Source organism: Aulonocara stuartgranti, assembly GCF_965226115.1.
Source record: "Aulonocara stuartgranti genome assembly, chromosome: 23".
Taxonomy (NCBI): domain Eukaryota; kingdom Metazoa; phylum Chordata; class Actinopteri; order Cichliformes; family Cichlidae; genus Aulonocara; species Aulonocara stuartgranti.
This window is the reverse complement of record NC_138958.1, coordinates 12,354,554-12,375,799: the sequence shown is the minus strand read 5'-3', so window position 1 is coordinate 12,375,799 and position 21,246 is coordinate 12,354,554. Positions and strand designations below refer to the sequence as shown.

General features: G+C 41.6%; 1 protein-coding gene across 18 annotated transcripts in view; it reads right to left on the bottom strand.

Moving 5' to 3' along the window:
- The window catches only part of celf5a (cugbp, Elav-like family member 5a), a 194,749-nt gene extending 173,737 nt beyond the window's left edge, over window positions 1-21,012 (bottom strand). For 9 of the 18 annotated variants that reach the window (XM_082525572.1, XM_082525569.1, XM_082525574.1 and 6 more), the window contains exons 1-2: window positions 20,274-20,289; window positions 19,569-19,932 (exon numbers count right to left, since the gene is read on the bottom strand). In XM_082525572.1, the coding sequence (XP_082381698.1) occupies window positions 19,569-19,926 (358 nt within the window). In that variant the 5' untranslated portion in view covers window positions 19,927-19,932; window positions 20,274-20,289. Of the gene's footprint in view, window positions 1-5,879; window positions 6,065-19,568; window positions 19,933-20,273; window positions 20,291-20,771 lie in introns of those variants that run through there. The other 9 variants (XM_082525573.1, XM_082525570.1, XM_082525559.1 and 6 more) reach the window with 4 other exon arrangements.
- Window positions 21,013-21,246: the final 234 nt, after the last annotated feature.

Here is a 21,246-nt window from a genome sequence, read left to right as displayed (position 1 = left end):
CACCTTTATTAAATCAATACTTCAACTCACAACCATAACCGAAAATGAATGCCAAATCAACATATGAACAACCCTCCCCTCCCACCATCAACCCCACCCAAATACAATAAACACAAAAAAAGAAAAACAAAACCAGAAGACACTCCATTCGGCTTTCTTCAAAAATTCAAAACTAAATCATCATCAGTGATATTACACAAAACTCCATTAATGCCCCAAATAGGGACAAACTCTACAATGTTGGACACCATCTTGTAATAAACAAACTCTACTTTCAAACGTGCACCTACTAACCCTTTAAACATAATTCTTAAATTAACAGATCCTGTTCCCTTCATTTTGTTCCTCCTTGTGAGCCATATACTCATCTTCGCCTGACTTATTAAAAAATTAATCAAGCCAACCTTCCTACGCTGCACTGCAGAGTACCTCGGACCCAGGATAAAGAGACCCTCCTCCAAAATACTCCCAAGGCCAGCAAGCCACTGCCGCAGCAATAAAAAAAAAGGCCAGCTAGCCTGGAACAACCTAGCCACAGGTGCTGCAGTGTTTCCTCAGTCAGACAGAAAGGACAGTGGTTCCCTGTTCGTGGATCCATATGTGCCACGTGTCTGTTCGTAGCCACGGCCCCATGCACTATTCTCCACTGGAGATCCGCACTGCGTTTCTCCATGGGAGTTTTGTACAGGGACCTCCAGCTGCCCCTTGGAGATGACCCAGGAGCCAACACACCTGACCACTTCAACTCCAGAACACCAGCCAACAATCCCCTGTTCAGCACCTTTACAGCCACCTCGTATATAGCCTTCTTAGAGATCTTTGACAGGTCACCAGGAACAGGTGTTAGAAAGGAAAGAAGAGAGCCTCCCTCCTCATCCTCCCACTGCGGCACAAAGAGACAGCGAAGGAAAGTCAGCTGAATTTGGTTGACCACCCGCAGAGCGAGTCCCCAGCGCAGCCCTTACGAGTCCAGGAAGACCACCCATGGCTTCTTCCACCAGCTTCTCCAGAAATCACAGAGACCGGATCCCAGTCTCCTGAGCCAACTTGGCAGCCGTTTTCCAATGCCCCGCCATCCTCAGGCCCACCAGCTTGGTAGGGCCAGCATTTATGAGGAACCTCTGCACACTAGCAGTGCTGAGCATCTTACTTGGCACCAAGGGATTGTAAAAAAGAGGCTCCTCACCAACATCACCAAAAATTGAGAACAGTCTCGCTGTGCTGTCTTAAGACGGAACGCTGTGATACGGCTGCAAAGGTCAATCAAACTCTGACCCCCTCTCTGACACAGAGAGAGACAGCACAGCAGACCTGATCCAGTGGAACCCTCCCCAAAAGAAAGTAACCAGTCTTTTTTGTATCCCCTTGATAAGAGAGGCTGGAAGTTCAACAACAGCGGCATGGTGCCAGAGTACAGAAGCGGCCAAGTTGTTAACAACCAAAGTCCTTCCCCTGTAAGACAACTCCGGCAGGACCCAAGTCCATCGAGACAACCGGGCAGCAATGTGTTCAACAACACCCTCCCAGTTCTTCCCCTGAAAAGCATCAGTTCCCAAAAACACTCCCAAACACTCCAGTCCCTCCCTGTTCCACTGTAATTCTGCCGGTAACACTGGCTCCTCTTTATCAACCCACCCTCCCAAAATGAAACCTTCACACTTTGACCAGTTAACCTTCGCGGAGGATGCTCGGTCATATAAGTCCAGTGTCTGTCTGAGTGTTTCAATATCACTTTGACCGGTTATAAAAACCGTAACATCATCAGCATAAGCTGACAATTTTACTGGACTTCCTGCTTCGTCAAAGGTAAAACCTGAGAGTCCCTATCTAAGATGGTGTAAAAGGGGTTCAATGGCCAGCGTATACAACATACCAGAAAGAGGGCATCCCTGCCTGATGCCCCTCTGAGCTGGAGCAGGCCGACTTAACCCTCCCCCCACCTTTAACATGACAGCAGCATTTGAATACAACAATTGGATCCAAGAAATGAAAATGTTCCCAAACCCAAAAGCTTCTAAAGTTTTAAACAAATAGTGGTGATCCACTCTATCAAAAGTTTTTTCTTGATCCAGAGATAAAAACCCCACATCCAAGTCCTTGAGCTTGGCCAGATCAATAATGTCTCGAATTGAAAACAAGTTGTCCATAATAGTTCTTTCAGGGACACAGTATGCTTGATCCACATCAACAATCATGTCAATACAGGTCTTCAACCTGTTAGAAAGACATTTTGCAAGAATCTTGTAGTCCGTACAAAGCAAAGAGACAGGCCTCCAATTTTTGAGCAAGCCCAGGTCCCCTTTCTTTGGCAGTGAAGTCAAAACTGCCCTTGTGCAACTTGTTGGCAAGATCCCAGTGGTCATACAGTATGTGAAAACCTCATGAATGTCCTCTCCTAGAAGCGACCAGAATTCCTGGTAAAATTCCACAGGAAGACCATCAACTCCTGATGACCGACCACCATTGAGTTGTTGAACCGCTGAAGACATCTCCTCAAAGGAAATAGACTCCAGCACAGCCGATTCAGCCTCATCCAGCCGTGGCAGCCCCACCAGCATCTTCGTCACACATTCAGGGTCACACGTGTCAGCACTAAAGAGGCTGGCATAAAAGTCAATGGCAAGCTTCCTCATTTCTACTGAGTCAGATATCACCTTCCCATTTGGAAGCCTTAAGTGCAACATTTGGTGTGACTCTCGAACCCTTTTCTCCAGCTTAAAAAGGAACCTTGTTGGGGCACCTATTTCTTTAATAGTAGAAATCCGAGTCCTAATAAGAGCACCCTTTGCTCTTTCGTGAAGAAACTTGCTCAAAGCCTTCCTCCTGCTGTCCCAGGTATTATTTGTATTATCTGTCCCACTTATAATCTCAGTCTCTAGCCTCTTGAGCTCTCGTTCTAAGTCCTCAAAGTAGTCTTTAACAGTAGCCGTTGCATGTGATGTGTATTGGTGACAAAAAAGCTTAATCTGTGTTTTCCCCACCTCCCACTATTGAGCCAAATTGCAAAAGTCCGTTTTCCTTTGTTTCCAGTGGCACCAGAAATCAGAAAAACCAACAGGTGAAATCTCTGCTTTAACTAGTCTACTATTATACATCTGGTTGATATACAGAGAGTGCAGAATTATTAGGCAAGTTGTATTTTTGAGGAATAATTTTATTATTGAACAACAACCATGTTCTCAATGAACCCAAAAAACTCATTAATATCAAAGCTGAATGTTTTTGGAAGTAGTTTTTAGTTTGTTTTTAGTTTGAGCTATTTTAGGGGGATATCTGTGTGTGCAGGTGACTATTACTGTGCATAATTATTAGGCAACTTAACAAAAAACAAATATATACCCATTTCAATTATTTATTTTTACCAGTGAAACCAATATAACATCTCCACATTCACAAATATACATTTCTGACATTCAAAAACAAAACAAAAACAAATCAGCGACCAATATAGCCACCTTTCTTTGCAAGGACACTCAAAAGCCTGCCATCCATGGATTCTGTCAGTGTTTTGATCTGTTCACCATCAACATTGCGTGCAGCAGCAACCACAGCCTCCCAGACACTGTTCAGAGAGGTGTACTGTTTTCCCTCCTTGTAAATCTGACATTTGATGATGGACCACAGGTTCCCAATGGGGTTCAGATCAGGTGAACAAGGAGGCCATGTCATTAGTTTTTGTTCTTTTATACCCTTTCTTGCCAGCCACGCTGTGGAGTACTTGGACGCGTGTGATGGAGCATTGTCCTGCATGAAAATCATGTTTTTCTTGAAGGATGCAGACTTCTTGCTGTACCACTGCTTGAAGAAGGTGTCTTCCAGAAACTGGCAGTGGGACTGGGAGTTGAGCTTGACTCCATCCTCAACCCGAAAAGGCCCCACAAGCTCATCTTTGATGATACCAGCCCAAACCAGTACTCCACCTCCACCTTGCTGGCGTCTGAGTCGGACTGGAGCTCTCTGCCCTTTACCAATCCAGCCACGGGCCCATCCATCTGGCCCATCAAGACTCACTCTCGTTTCATCAGTCCATAAAACCTTAGAAAAATCAGTCTTGAGATATTTCTTGGCCCGGTCTTGACGTTTCAGCTTGTGTGTCTTGTTCAGTGGTGGTCGTCTTTCAGCCTTTCTTACCTTGGCCATGTCTCTGAGTATTGCACACCTTGTGCTTTTGGGCACTCCAGTGATGTTGCAGCTCTGAAATATGGCCAAACTGGTGGCAAGTGGCATCTTGGCAGCTGCACGCTTGACTTTTCTCAGTTCATGGGCAGTTATTTTGCGCCTTGGTTGTTCCACACACTTCTTGCAACCCTGTTGACTATTTTGAATGAAACGCTTGATTGTTCGATGACCACGCTTCAGAAGCTTTGCAATTTTGAGACTGCTGCATCCCTCTGCAAGATATCTCACTATTTTTGACTTTTCTGAGCCTGTCAAGTCCTTCTTTTGACCCATTTTGCCAAAGGAAAGGAAGTTGCCTAATAATTATGCACACCTGATATAGGGTGTTGATGTCATTAGACCACACCCCTTCTCATTACAGAGATGCACATCACCTAATATGCTTAATTGGTGGTAGGCTTTCGAGCCTATACAGCTTGGAGTAAGACAACATGCATGAAGAGGATGATGTGGACAAAATACTCATTTGCCTAATAATTCTGCACTCCCTGTATAATCTATCAAGCCGAGCTGCCTTCACATTGCTCTCAGAAACTTTTACATATGTATACTGTCTGGTTGTGGGATGGAGCTTTCTCCACACATCAGTCAAATCATTCTGAAGAATGATTGTAGACAAAAGTGAGCCCGAAGGTGGGTGAGGCCCTCCTGTGTTTCTGTCAACTGAAGGGTGGGTTGTGCAATTCCAGTCCCCTCCCACCACTATTATTGAACCACTATTTAATTTTGATAACTCATCATTAATTTTACGAAGTAATCGCACACAACCCGCAGCTGAGTTATGGGCGTATACATTCATAAAAGCAAAAGATATTCCCTTAATGGTTGCTTTTACTACCCGTGCCCTTCCCTGCTCTATCTCACAGACAGAAACATGTGACAGTTGAAGGTACCTAGAAAATAAAATTGCTACACCCGCATTGAGGTTAGTACCATAACTTAAAAAAGCCTGCCCATTCCAACTCGTTCCCGATTCTGTCTCATTATCTATAGTGCTATGTGTTTCCTGCAAAAAGAACACATCAATGTTTTTGTTCTTGCTAAGCTCCACGACTGCACGCCTTTCCCTATCCCTACCCCCATTAATGTTAAGTGTACCTACTCTCAAATTTGCCATATAAGACGGAGAGAAGAAGAGGAGAAAAAGAGAAAAGACAGTGAGACGCTTCCAGTAGCTTTGCGTGCGTTCACAAAAATCGTTCAGATACATGAAGGCCTGCCTTCTTAGTGACTGAACGTGCTGCAGTCTGGCGTCTTTGCAGCCAAGACGAACAACCCTGAACCCGCTAGCAAACTTTCTAAAGCGGGTCAGTTCCTTTTCTAGTAGCTCATTCAGGATGAACGGCGGGACACCGGACACGGTGACCCGCGTAGATGGCACAAACAGTGGCGAAACAGCCACAAACAAATCATCCAGAATGATCCCCCTTTCAACTAACAGGTGAACCAAGCAGCGAAAAGCAATCACAACCTTGTTCACCCGAGAGCCATAAGTTATATTCTCAAGGCCCACCTGTTCACCAACAGCTAGCAGAACCTGCTCCACGGTGTACTGCTGGGATGCCACCACCCTGGCCCCATGTCTAATAGACAGGGGAGGCGAACCCTCACTGGGGAGGGACGCCATGACTCAAGGTAAAACTGGCCAATTAACTAAAATTCTTCACTTCACACAACACAATGAAATAAACTTGCCTTACCTTTTAACCACCCATAAAGCCCAAAGTTTTCCGGAAAAAACAGTCCAAACGTCCCAAACTCACTCAGCCGCTCCATGCACTCACCAAACACCTTCACACACCCATTCACTCACACTCCCAGCATGCAGTGCAGGAAGGAGAGGAGAGGAGAGAAGCCAGATGGAAAAATGAGGCAATCATTTTCCCCCTGACTATCTGAATAAATAGATTTGCTTGTGTTCTATTAATAAGGTTCATATGGGTTAGCATGCATCATATTTCTGCCACTCTGAATATGGTTTATTAGCAGCCGCTGCATTTTGGATCTCATTTCAACAGCCAAATATATTCAGTGGGTGGTGATATATTAAGAGTTTTCATAGAGACAATATTTCAATCTGTTGTTCTTGTTTCAGATGGGATCACTTTTACCCATCCATGCACCACTCTTTGTGCCCCTCTACAAGCATAAATACAGCCGAACAGCACATGTACGGTATTTACAGTTTTACTGACCCTTGTACAACAATGGTTTCTCCACTGAAGGGTAAAATGTCATAAAAGTCACTGATCTATTCATTGATTTGGACCTCTTTTTGCCTCGCTGCCTAAAGTGTCTGTAACGTGGATATGTGCCTTCATGACTGCGGATGCGCTGACCCTCATTACAATATTTAACCACTATAGCCTAAATGATCGCATGAAAGACAAACAGCAGCAACGTGTATGCAGGTTGTGATCTTTCAAGTCTCTGACAGCGTTAATGGTGCCTTACCTGTCCCAGTTACCCCAAAAATAATCGTGTCAAACTGCGTCCCCCAATTAAACCCCTCAGTCACTCACACTACCATTTAATTCGTATTGCTCATTAGCTTGAACTTGACGCAATACCCAGACTGTTACACGTTGTTGTTTTGGCTTTGTTTGTTTGTTTGTTTCTTAAATGGGCGAGGGTAGCAGAAGGGAATGGTTCCATTTTGGTGCTTGTTTTTCTCTCTTTTTCACTCTCTCTGGGCTTGTTGTTGGTTTACTTGACAAACGCTTGCCCCATCTCTGAATAAGAAACAAGTATTTTGCATTACAATCACAAACGCGATTTATTTGTTAATGTGTAATGCATAGGGCATTGCGAATAAATTAATAGCAACCACAACACTGGCAAACAAAAGAGAAACATGAACTCCATTTAAATGTGATTCTGTGCTCTTTAATGTATGGCTTAATAAGAATTTGCAGGCCACAGGCGAAAAAGCTTTAACAACTCCATAATTGGAATCCAAACACGTACAAATTGCCAGCGCTGCGTTGCATACCAAGTGCAAAAGTGTGAGTGGGGGGGAGCATGATGAAATTGTTTGAAATACAACAAAAAGCCACTGTAATCAGAGCCTGCTGACACAGCAATGGGGGAAGCCTTCCCACTGCGAGGAGATGATCCTCTGCATCATCTGACAGAAACCTAAAACAGCTTTGTCTAAAACATTGATTTCAGCTGCAAAGAGAAGAGATTCCTCTTCTCCTCTCGTCTTTCCCAGCTTCTCATCTCCATCAGCAGCTCCCCGTGTCTGGTCTCCCATTTCTTAATGATATATTTTTAAGTGGGGTACGTGTGTACTGGGAAATAAGGCCGAGTCTCTCCATCTCCTCTGCACTGAATTGGCATGTAATTAAAGAGTGTTACATGGGAGAGAGGGAGGGAGCGCGTGAGGCAGAGGGAGAACGGAAGACAGTAAGTAAGAAGTGCGTTCCTGCTCAGTCGTAGAAATCACGAGTGTATGTCCACGGGGTCTGTGAGACACAGGAGGCACTCCTGCTGTGCCATCCTTTAGTGCTCTTTAGGTCTATTTGGCAATGAAATACATTCCTGAAGTCCTGCAAAAGCACACATATGTTTCCTTTATGGTGTAAAGAATAATAAGTAGCTCAAATGTAGAAACACTCAAAAAAATTCACACACCTAAATAAAAAAGAATTTTAAAAAGATAGTAAAATATTACTGAGATATTACTGAGAATACTATGGCTGGATTGGTTCCTTGACCAGCTATCTGTTTACTCTTTCAGAAATATTGTTTTAAATTAGTCAGCCAGAAATACTCTGACCAGTAGTGATTCCTTTGAAAACACTTCCAAAAAAAAAAAAAAAAAAGAAAACTGCTGTTACTTCATTGGCCATTTAAAATACTTGTTTTTGGCTATTGTTATTGGTAGTGGCATTAAAGTTGTGTATCAAGAAAATTCCCCCACCAAACCCCCAAAACAAAGTCTTTGAGGATATTTTTTCAATTTACTGTTTTAGAGAAAATTCAAGTTTATTCAAGTTTGTCATCTAGAATTAATAATTCAGTCTCAGCAAACAGACTTTTCCTGGTAAATATGATTTCGAAATATGTCTCTTTGTTATTGTAGGTCTTTACCTTGCAATATAAAGCGCCTTGAGGAAACTGTCGTTGTGATTTGGCGCGGTATAAATAAAACTGAAATGATTTGAATTTACAGTTTGCTTTATTTGTTTTACTCCCTCAGCTAACATAATTATAATAACCTGGTGCAGAATTGTAACTGGTCTAAGTGCAAGTTGAAGTATAATACTTGGAATATTATTGCATTGTGCCTTCCTTCTTCTATACAAAATGAAAAGTTTCTCAATTTGGTACATTTCTGTCTGGATATATGCAGCTTTTTCATGTTTGGCTCTTTTGTTTTATTATGATTATGTTTAATTTTTGTGGGTTCTTTTTTTTAAAGTTTGACCTAAAATAGCTCCCAAATTTAAGTCACATCCCCTTATTTTATTTTATTTTTTTATCATTTGTTAGAATTTTTGCTGAATGTTTCTATGAGTCTGGAACTTTTACTTAAAGTGTTTGTTTCCGTCTTTTGTAATTTTCACAATCTCAGCATTTAGTAATTTGCACTGCCACTCTGGTAGCTGCTGGTAAGCTGAATACGAGCACCCTACTTCTACATAGGCAGTGGGCATAAAATGCGTACTGCAGAATCGTCAAATATGAATGCAATTCCGAGGAGACAGGCCCGGTTTAAACCACAACCTCTCTCTTTTAAACTCCACCTTTCATACCCTCTTTTCTCCATCTCCTTGCCCCAGAGGAGCCAAGCTGCCCCAGTGTAATGAAAAAGTGTGAACTTGCTCTCACTGTGGCATTTCCTTGGCCAGAAAGTGTGAAGGTAGCAGAAACTGAGCCAATCCTGGCACCAGCCTTGTCTGCTCGCTCACACATCATTTGCACTCTTTGGAAAACGCTATCACTGTGGCTAGATTACTTGCTTACTTCATTTACTGCCATGCAGGGCTCTAAGGGAACTGAGAGCCTTTCAGAAGGGTCGGTAGCTGAAACGCACATCATCGGCGTGGATGAAACGTGATTATGACCCGAATCATCGCCAGTCGGTTAGGCGGGAGGCTCTATGGCACAGATTGACCACGAGGGGGGTAATCAGTCTGGTCTCATAGAATCTTTTAGTTTATCTAATCATTTTCTTATCTTTGAAAAAAACACAACCACACTTCTTGATCTGTTTACACACAACAATCATGTCAATACTTAGGGCGAAGGCTGAAAGAGGGCAAAGAAAAACAGCTAGCGATGGCAGGGACCTTTCAAAACAGTCTCAGTCATTGTTCTGACAACAACATTTTTGCTGCCCCAGCTTAATAATGAGCCTCATAATGATATTGTAATAAAAGCAGTAGCCTTCTTTAACCTGTAAACCTTAATTATGTCAGACATTCACCTTCTATAGCACCAGAAACTGTGCACAGTAAACATCTCCTAACCCTGAATCCTCGTGCACTCTTCCATCACTCCTCCACTAATAACTGTAACCCTTCATCTCTGCTGCACCCAGCTCCAAAATCCTTTTCCATTTCCTCCTTCACTAACCCTCCCATCACACCTTCACTATGAGCTGGGGGAGGATGAACACTGCAGAGCACTGAGGAGCATCGGTGTCTATCATGAAGGCAACAAATAGCCCCTGCACCCTCGTGGTATCCTCTCTGACCCCTGAGTAGAAGAACCTCAGCCATTGATTTGTTGCTACTTGCTCACATAGACTACACTATAGCCTCCAAGAAGCGGTCAAACAGATCCATAGGCAGAACCTCCCAAAGGATTTCGTGTGTGTGTGTGTGTGTGTGTGTGTGTGTGTGTGTGTGTGTGTGTGTGTGTGTGTGTGCATGCATTCATGTATTTGTGTGTACATGTGATATATTGCCTAATGAGTGTGACAATTACATTTAATTCTTTCCGAAATGCTCAGTATATGTTTCATGATCAATACAGGGAAATAGAAACCATCACAGCAATGCAGGCACGCACTGTATACTGATACCTTCACAGTCACTTACTAGAATAAGTGTTGCTTAAGTGGTACTTCATATATATTCCAGCTGGTAAGTCATGACTGACTATCTTTCTATGACAGAATAACTGTATAAATGTGTTAAAACTATCATTGTGAACTATAGCCTTAAATAAAGCAGACATACAAAGTGTTTTTGAGAGTTAAAAAGTTCAACGTACTACAACACATCAATAGTTCATTCCCTAATAAACCATAAATAATTAAAACTGACATGTCAAATCATTGTCACGAACTTGTATTTGTTTGTTTATAATCACAAACTATCTGAAAATGTTGTTCACATTAATTATAAGTCTTATTATAATAATGCCTCAGTTATAATATATTTAATTATGCAATGTGTGTTGCAATTAAACACTTTAATTGTCACTAGACTTCTTGTTGCAGAATTGTAAGGTTGGCAGTAAGATTATGCAAGGCTCCTTTGTATGTTTACTATCATGCATTCCAATACATTTTTAAATTGAGAAAATGAATCACATTTTTATGAACATATAATAGAGGTTAAAGCTCAAACTCAGAACAACCTATCTGGAGATTGTTGTGACATTTAGATAAATGTACTTTTCTTTGTGGATGCAAATATTCAGCCGTCTCCTTAATGTTATCCAACTATTTAATAAAAGCAAAGGAAAGACTCCTACAATCAGTTGCAAGCATAAACACAGGGATTGCTAGCAGCGGGAAAGTCTCAACTCACAGAGACTTTGGAAGAGAAACCTCATAAATCCTTCAATTATCAGCTTGTTATATTTGCTATTAAGTGAACTTGTGCCAATTGTAGATGTCCATGTTATATTTGATCTGCATGTTGGCAAACATACTTATGACATATACACGTATTAGCATTAAAAAGGAATTTCCAACAACCACTTTATAAAGTTGGCAGCAAATGCAGGTTTTGTTGGTGACATGGCAGATTGCAACCAGCAGCCCGTCCCCAGAATTGGCCAGAATCCCTGATATTTGGCTGGATAACACTTATGATACAGCACTTTGGCATCCTCCACTGTTCTATAGCCTTTAAAGTAAGTCTTGACTTTTGTTGACTCTCTGAGTACATCATCCCTCTTTTGCTATTAAAGCCATGGTCCAATCTATAAATAGTAGTCCAGTGCCCTGCATCCCTGATGAGCAAGCTAATTGACACTGTTAATGGATAGAGTTTCACAGAGCTGTAAATAATGTGTAGGTTCACACTTACTGCCTCCTGCCGTGTTACTTCTGGGAGGGCAACAAGAGTTTACCTGCCAAGTCCCGTCTCTCCAGCCTGTCATCCCTGCTTCCCTCCCTGAGCCAAGTCTGCTCCGGCCAAGGGATTTACAGAAATCAATAACTCTGTGTGCCCCCACCCCACCTCCCTCTGCCCGAGTCAAAGTCAGAAAACTGCATCCTCTTCATGTACTCTAACAACCTCTTGAAAGAGGAAAACAGGACTACAAGAAAGGAAACCATAAAATCCCTTTCATTTTGGCCCACACCGTTTGTATTTAAAGTTTCCCTTTAATGTATGGCATATTTGATGCAATATTACTAAAAATGCATGTCCTCTGTCTAAAACTAAAAGGCATTTAAACCTCTGAGACAGCTCAATTGATCATAGCAAAGCCACAATCATAGATGACTGGCAGCTGCAAACTGACTATGGACTAAGAGACAGATCAGGTTCTCAGTCACTTTGATTTTACAAATTGAAAGGTACCTTAAAAGACATCGCTTCAAAGGCACGGAGGTTGCTTGGATGGACTGTTTGAAAGAGGGATGAGAAAGACAGACATGCAAGGAGAGCAAAAAACACTACCTGGTGAAATCATTCACACATTCATTCTCTATCAGTATACCGCTGTACATGGGCAACCTAATGAAATGAGATACACTTGATTTATCCCACATTGGAAAATTAATTTGTTAATGTGAAGTAAGTATAAAATGTGTCCAATACTGTATCTGTCCTTGTGGCAGTGAAGCTGAATCAGTCTCTTAGAGAAGGTGCTCCGTTGCATGTCCAGCAAGTGGTGCCGGAGGTAGTCACGATGCAATCAGTGACCTCCTCTTCGAGACTGATGTATATACACAAGCCTTTATAAAGACGCTGGTAATGAATACTGTTTTTTTATTTTCCATCTTTCAAAAGCTCATTTTCACTTATACCCTGCTTGCCAACAATATAATTTGTGTCATTGTCCTAACTTTTATTTATTTATCTCATATCACCACTGCAGCTGGAGGAGACAATTAATTAACACTAATGGTGTGACTAACAAGCAGACACCGGGGTGTTAATTGCCTCGATGTACTGTATTTCCTGGTAACCACATTAAATGGATAGATAGATAGATAGATAGATAGATAGATAGATAGATAGATAGATAGATAGATAGATAGATAGATAGATAGATAGATAGATAGATAGATAGATAGATAGATAGATAGATAGATAGATAGATAGATAGATAGATAGATAGATAGATAGATAGATAGATAGATAGATAGATAGATAGATAGATAGATAGATAGTCTTTTTTAATTAAGCCAGATCTACCGTTGTACAGTGTACCACAGATCAGATGCCATAATGGAACTCATATAAAGTCCATATACTTTGCTTATTCTACAAAATTAATATTTGATCACCAGAAAAGTAACACAAATTCTGTCTCTCATCTTTCTATTCTGGCATGCAATTTGCTTGTATCAAACACACACAAAAAATGGATGCGATACATCTCTAGTACAAAGCCTCTGACCAGTTTATGTCACTGGCAATAGAGCACAGAGACTGTTGGCTGCGGCATCACTCCTTAAGTGAGAAAGATGGATGGAAGGAGCGTGGAGAGAGATGGCTGAGCGATGGAAGAGACGGGGTGTGAGGGGAGGCATGGAAAGGCGCTGGAAACGAGGCCTGCAGTCGCCCACAGATGCTCCCTCTGTCTCTCCCTCCTTTTGAGCACAGTACGGGAGCAGTCTTTTGGGGAGGCTGGCAGGCAATCAGTGATGCCATGCCAGCAGTGCAGCGATGGCAGCTTAACCTATTTTCGGAAATACCACAGAATATCTATTTATAACCGTGCTGAGCCGCATGTATCTTCACACATCCCTCATGGACTTCAGCATTCTTAGACATTTTCCAATCTAAAATGTGCCTTCCTTAAATTTCAAGGATTGCTTAATATCTGTGGAAAACAAGGTCTGCTAATAGTTCTGCTTATCCCCACTTAGGGTGGCAAACTACCATATTATTCACGCTGTCAAAATACTAACATTTTTCGCATAATATATTTTGTCATTAATTATAAACAGTTTTGCTGTTACTGCTTGCATTCTAATCATAAAATAAGAAATCACCTCTGGACAGCACAGAATTAACATTACAAGTAGCAGTGGTATTATTGAATTACATATTACTAGTGTTACTAGAGGGATTTTCTCATGTCAGCAGCTTTCAGGTGATTATTTTATCTGCCAAGCTTGGCCTCTGCTCCTCCTCAATCCATCCCATCCACTGTTGCCCAAACGGCAAACAGCCTGTCAGAGGCATCCTCCATGTCCCAAGCTGAACCATCACTCTGCTCTCCCAGCGCCTTGGGATAAAAGCTGCCATTTGTTTCTGCATCTCTGACAAACACTTATCCATCTGTCCATACATCCATTGTTCTGTGCCATGTGTCTGTCTGTCATTTGCCTCGTGAGCCCCGCTTCATACATGTTCCATCCTAACTGTGCAAATGCTCTCTGTCACACCGGGCTGTATGACAGTGGGGGGGGATTAGGTGAGAGTACCAAGTCCAGTATCCACAAAGCTTTGTGTTCACGTGCACTCTCAGGCAGATTCGTGTAAGACATAAATGCATTGTTCATTCACACCAATATCAAGGACTCGACGATTTGGCAATCAGAGAAATGTGACAGCTTGACTAATCTGTGATTGTTTTTTGTCCAAAACACGGGGGCTAGCAAGCCCTCCAAGGGCACGGTACTATAAGACAAGACAAATAACTTATTATTTTCCAGGCTTGTACAAGGCTTTATCGCATGAGTTCTCCTGAACCATTCCAAAATGGAGAGGGATTATCACAAAACATTGCATTAAAATCTCCTCTCTCCCCTCTCCCTTGTTATTTCATTTTCCTTCTAAAATGAATCTGTGCCCAGCCAGGCTCAAACACAACATTAAAGAGCTCATGCTATTCTAACAGAAACCACCAACCCCCTCCTCCTCGCGCTCTCCCTTTTCCGCCCTCTGTGCCTTTATAACCCCCCTCCCCCCTCATAAGAGTACACTCTGCTCTGTAGGCAATGGCACTCTGCAAAGCTGCCCATTCAAAATAGATAGTCTAAATAGAGGGAGATAGAAGCCTAAGAAAATAGCTCTGACCTTTGAGCCTGAGCAGGAAGGCAGCGCGCTTCTGCCAACTCTACCTTTAGAAAAGAAATGTGTCCACAAAACAGCCAAAAATAATTCAACTCAAAAATCTTCCATTTAAAATTTCTGGAAAAAGCCAGTAGCGCAAATTAAAATCGCCTTCCATCTCGCATCGATTATTATTATAGGTTGTCATCAAAACAGTCAACTTACCAATATAACTTTTTAAAACACCATGGCATCACCACCATCCCTTGAAACACAAACACTGTCCAGAAAATGTAGAATGAAGGACCAAAGAGCTTTATTTACTTGAGTTAATGAAATGCAAAAACATTAGAGGTTTTATTAATGAGTTAGACCTCACTGCTCATTTTCCCATCTCTGTTCCCATTCTGGGCACCCATTTACAGCAAACACATTCCACAAAGGTCATGGTGTAACAGCACTTCCAACAAACTGAAAGTATAATATACTGCAAGCAATAATGAATGTTGCATTGGTGCAGGAAATCAATCCATCTGAAAGGCTCTCCTGGGCAGGTATTAAAGGAAAGGGAATCGGAGACGGAATAAAAGTCAGGTGAGCCTGGTGAGCAGATACAAACCTCCAGCAGAGCGCAGCCTTGTTGCCATCTAAGATTGCCAATCTGCTTGGGAAACCAACAGAAAAGAGCAGGAGAGAGAGGGAGGCAGCACTCCTCATCCTGAAGTCAAGGCCCATAGTGCCTGTCAGTACCCGTTGAGCTGCTGCATCTTTTATGAGGAAAGCCCTGTTGCTTATTACAATATTTACAGACGTTTAAAGATTGCAAGGCGAGTGTTGTTACTGCATTAGCTTGGCTCGGTGGCCTTCGCTCACTAGACTCTGACAGGAGATTTTATTCTAGATTTGTTCAATCGAATCACTGCACAAAACTACACAGAGACCGAGAATTGTTTTTCAGGTGACTCAGAGGTCACACGCACAGCTGGAACGGAGTGTAGCTTTCATGGCATTTATGATATTGGTTCATTTCATTAGTAAATAGGCAATAATGTCAAAAGGAATAAGTTCCAAAGCTGTCTATTAAATCTGTAATATTAACACAGTTCGGTCTTTCTGTACAGTCCATGTCGTATCTACAGCTCTGTTTATGGATGTAAGCGAATTTTTCCCATCTGTTTCCCCAGGAGGGATGCTGTCCTACAGCAGTGCCGTGATCTTTGACACTTTCCATAAGGCACACGTAATATGAAAATGTGTGCATGTACTTCCATAATATCAAAGGAAGAAAGCAGCTTTAACAAACCAACGGTTGGTTTAACCAGTGCTGTTGCCTTTAAGCTCCATCTTCATAAAGGAAAACTGGAATGTATAGTTCTGGTTTGATGAATATGCTTTGTTCCAACTAGCTGTGCTTCCTTCCTTCTTTATTCTTTGAGGAGCACAACTTACAGAGAAACCCTATCCATCAGACTACTTCAGACGAAGGAAAAAATAAAAACTTGAATAAATATTTCATTAGATTATTCTGTGATTTAATGTGCTTCTGCTTGCTGGGGTCTATGGCAATATCTCCATTTATAAATGCATTAACACAGTAATACTCAACACAAGCTTAGTATTGATATCCAGGCAGCCTTACTCGGCAGAATGGAGCAACCTAGGGATTTTTTTTTGTCTATGCGTCTACCTGTTGTGCTAAATTATACATTTCCTCTCTGATCTGAGTGCATTGTGGAAACTCACATGATATAATCTACCCAACTGCACTTTTAATTAAAGAATTTGATATAGCAAGCAACATAACAGGCACAATGCATAAAAGGAACACTGGTTCTGGATATATGCAAGTGCATATATGCATGTATGTATTTGTTCTGCATGTGCTAGTCAAAGGTAATTAGAGCCAAAGGGAGAAGTTTTCATAGTCTGTGATAAATTCAACATCAGGAAATCCTCTACTTATTAATACCAATTGGGCGACAATAATTGGCAGGCCATCGACAGCGTGGGCAGAATTAATCATTTGAAGAGGCAGGCTAGACTGAATTTTTAATTGGCAGAGGCAGCCACTGTTTAGGGAGGCAACCAGCTGATCACCCAAGAGACTGCTGCTTCAGACAATGCACATTTGCTAATCCTCTTGAGTCAAGTTATTATGGCCATGCATTATTATCACGCTTTACAAACTAATTCCATGTTTTCCCTCTCGGATTACCAAGGGGAAAAAACAGCTGCATAAGAAAAGAGGAAATAAACACAGAGAGCACAATGTGGATGAAATGAAAATCCAAAAAATCCAAATGACAGAATAAGCGCAATGGCTACGAATGCACAACACTTAGTATAATGAAAATAGCATGTGCGCATGTGTGTATGTGCGTGTGTTCCTCTGTCCATCGATGTCTTTGTTAGTGTGAATGTGCCACTTTGAGGGTGCTTGCCCAGTGTTTCCATCAGGATGCGTACCCCATAATCCTTTTTCTGCTTAATAACGTGATTAACTATAAAATAACCTCATCAAGGATCACTGACACATTAGAGTTTGATTTTGTATTGTTAATTGTGCAACAAGGCTTCATTACATCCTAACTCATTTAATTTGACTGAACTATGCTTATCTAAAATTAATTAGCGGTTTGTACGTTAAAATTCAGGGTAAATAATGACATGAGAAATGCATTTGGAATCATATTTTTAGCATTTTTGCTAGATCAGAAGGAGAGGATTATCCAGCTACATTTAAACAAGATTTTTTGTTTAGTAAAATGCAAAAAAAAAATAATAATAATAATAATTATAATGCACAATGAACAGATATAAAGGTTCACTGGATATTTTTAAGGGATTTCACTTTGTTGAAAGGCTCTTTTGAGTTTTGCATTTCAAACTGACAAGAGAACTGAGGAGGTTGATCATACAGAGTCTCACCGAAAGCAAGCAGTACATCTCAATTACACATTTTCCTACTTCTTCTACTTTACCACCAGGGCAAGAATGATGTAATACATTGATGATAATATAATGCTACGAGGAAATCTAACAAAAAACCTTTTCAAATGAATTACAATGTAGTTAAGCAGTTTATCACTGTATTAATTGACAAAATAATTGCTAATTATGACATATCAAATTTATGGCCTAGACAAATGTCAAATATTTCACTTGAATTATATACATGTCTACCAAAGATCAGTGTTTTTGTATGCGTAATGGAAATGTGCTGTTTATGTTATGTGGAAAGCCTAAATTGTTTTTTCCCTGATAGCACGGTAAGGTGACATCATTCAGGACCCAAAATACTGCCATCACTGTAACATGGGTGAAATGACATTTTAGTATATGCATGAACACAAGCACAAAAACACACACATCCAAAGCAAACCAGATCAGTGCAATACTGAAGAAATGACTTCCACAACAATAACATCAACTTTACGACCGTCATAAAATATGTGGCAAACATTATTATTATTATTATATACTGTAACTGTATCCTGGTTTGAAACCCTCACAAAGACTTGTATTAATTATTCTGAAGGAGATGGGGACGACCTTTGTAGCAGAAACAAATTTAATATCTTGCGATGGTGACTTGATGCATGACACGACAGGGTTTGTAATGTTTACTGTCATACATTATCATTTGTCTTTTCTAAATGTCACTGTAATAAAAGGCTTATCTCCTGTGCTTACATCCTTCACACATCTGCATCTGCTCTGCGAAATGAAGAATCCACGTGTGGAAAAAACACAAAGAAAAGGGTTTTTTATAACTGTGGATTTGACTAAATGATAGTCGAGGCCATTGCATGCTTTTGTTTGTGACTTCTATGTGTCAGCAATGAAATCACCATAAATGTTCTCCAAATGCATTAAGTATGCAATTGCCCTTTTGTCGTTATATGAATAAGATGTTGCAAACTTTGTGGACAGTGCACTGGCCTGACCGTTACAATGAAACTAACAGTGATCACAGTGCTTATAGTCAAAGCCTGAATGTCACTGATCAGCTAAACCAGTGCAGCTCTGGGGTTATGCACTTCAGGTCTAAATTAAAGGTTGGGTGAGGGTTCACGGGTCATGACGATGACAATGATGACGTCTGCACTGCTTGAATCTAGGGGATGGGGGGTGCGGGGTATGAGGGGGGGCTGTATCGTGAAATGCTTTTCCCACCCAGGCAGTGATCTATATTCTTGCTAGCCAACTTCATTATGGAAGATGGAAGTTGTCAGTGTATGTATAGTGACCTGAGTGGATTTACACCCTCTGCTTCCATTTCAGCAGAAGCATCACTGCCCACTCTCCGTGGCGACGTCCGTCATCTTGTGACAGTTCGTGCGCCCTTTGGAGACGTTGTAGAATTGAACTGATTTCGCCGTGTCGCGTTTGCACCCAGCCCGCTCTATTTGCACATGGGGAGATGTTAAAGAAAGCATATGGATGAATAAATGATGCCGCCCCTCCGCAAAAGATGGGACTGGCAAGAGGAGGCTGTTGAAAAATGCATCCTTTCCGAGCGCCTCTGCCCCACTTAGGAGCGTGTTAAGGAAACACTCAAAGGCAATAAAATGAAGAATTGTTCCTCGTGTTCAAAACACTCAAAATATGTGCAAATCTTTCTTTTTGTGGTCATAATAAATACTGAAATTTAGAGATAGAAATACAAAAGCGCGTCAAACCAATCTGATAATTACTAAAAAGCTAAAAACTTGCCTTACGCACAAAAAAAGCAACTGGAGCAAAATGCCAAACCTCATGAATGTTATACAGAAATATGAGCAGTGATGAGCATAACGATACAGATTATTTGGGGGATTGACAGCTGAGCGATTAAGCCCGATTAAACATGAAAATAAAAGTGACAAAAATCCGCATTTCACTACAAATCAGTTCAGTACGTACAGATACTAATAAGCAGATATTAAGCTTCATATGGGCCTCTCAGCCATTCGAGGGGCGACACATTACCTTTGTGCATGCCGGTGTATCGGTCCTTGAGAACTGTCAGTTCGTGGATTTTCCCAAACTGTTCAAACAGGGGTTTCAGGTCTTTTTCTTCCAAGTTCCGCGGTATCTGCCCGATAAACAGTTTAATGGCATCTTGGTCCTTCATGTTGCCGCTCTCCGGATGAATTGAAATGGGTTCTGACCCGTTCATGGGTTTCGGAAATGTGATCTGAGGGTACTGGTGCTGATGTGGGATAAGTAGTAGTGGTTGTTGGGTCGGTGGTGCCCCCGGTCCGGTGAAAACCAGGCTGGAGTGAGAGGGCTGGGGCTGCTGTGGATGGTGCTGCCTTCTTGTTTCAGTCTGAGTGAATCTGGCCATTCTGAGCTGGGAGCAGAGTGGATAATAATGACAACACACACACACACTGTGAGAGAGCAAGCACTCAGCTGGAAACCAGGCTGACTTTCTATCCGACACACAACACACACGCACACACAGCGAGGAAGAGGGGGTTGATATTGGTGAAATAAGCGCGCAGAAGCGATATGAGACACTATAGAGCGACACCCAGTGGTGTTTATGATGTACTCGAACTCAAAAAAGACTTCTTTCGGCTGCTTCCTTTAGGGGTCGCCACAGCGGATCATCTGCCTATGTTCCCTATCCCATCATTCTCCTCTGTCACATCAACCCTCTGCATGTCCTCCCTCACTACATCCACGAACCTTCTCTGAGGTTTTCATATTTTCCATCTTTTCCTCCTGCCTGGAAGATCCATATTCAACATCCACTGTCCAAAATCCTTCCTCTCCACATGTGCAAACCGTCTCACCCTTTTCTTTCTCACTTTGTCTCCAAACAGCTCACCGTGATCTGTCCCTCTGATGTACTAATTTCTAATTTTGTCCATTCTGGTTCCTCCCACTGAAAATCTTAACATTTTTAGCTCTGCCTCCTCCATAAATTACAGCAGGTCTCACTATCATCTTGCAAACCTTCCCTTTCTTTGCTGCTATGCTTCTGTCACAAATCTCGCCCTGCCTGCACTCTCTTCTTCACCTCTCTTGTCCACTGTCTGTCTGACAGTGGACTGACCCCAAGTATTTACACTCCTCCACCTTGACTATCAATAATCCACCTTTCCACCAGTCTCCCTCATATATCCACACGTGTAGTCAGTCTTGCTTCTACTCAATTAAATTCCTTTTCTCTCCAGAGCATACCTCCACCTGTCGAGGCTCTCTTCCACATGTTCCCTACTCTCTTGTGGCCCCACGTAGCTGGGTTCAGCTCAACTCAGGAAAGACATTTTGGCAAAAAAAAAAAAAAAACAGAACAAAAAAAAAATGAAAACATTAAAGATGGATTTACTTTTGTTTTGTTTTCAATCACTGTCAAGACTGAAGGCAAAACCTTTACTTTAGTGAAAGTAGCAGCACAAAGAAAATTACTCAAGAGATTATTTCCCACAGCTGACATTCACAGTGGGGAAAACACAGGTGTTAGCAATTACAATAATGACAGCTCTGTTCTGTTTAAGCGCCCCAGTATGCAAGTCTGCAGCAGAATAGCCCGACTATTTACGCTCGCATATTTCTAGCTGTAATTTATAAAATGTCTTCTCTTAAAGTTTGAACCCATTTTAAAATTTTAAATGTGGAAGCCAGCTGTCAATCTCTCAGTGTGTAAACAATGAAT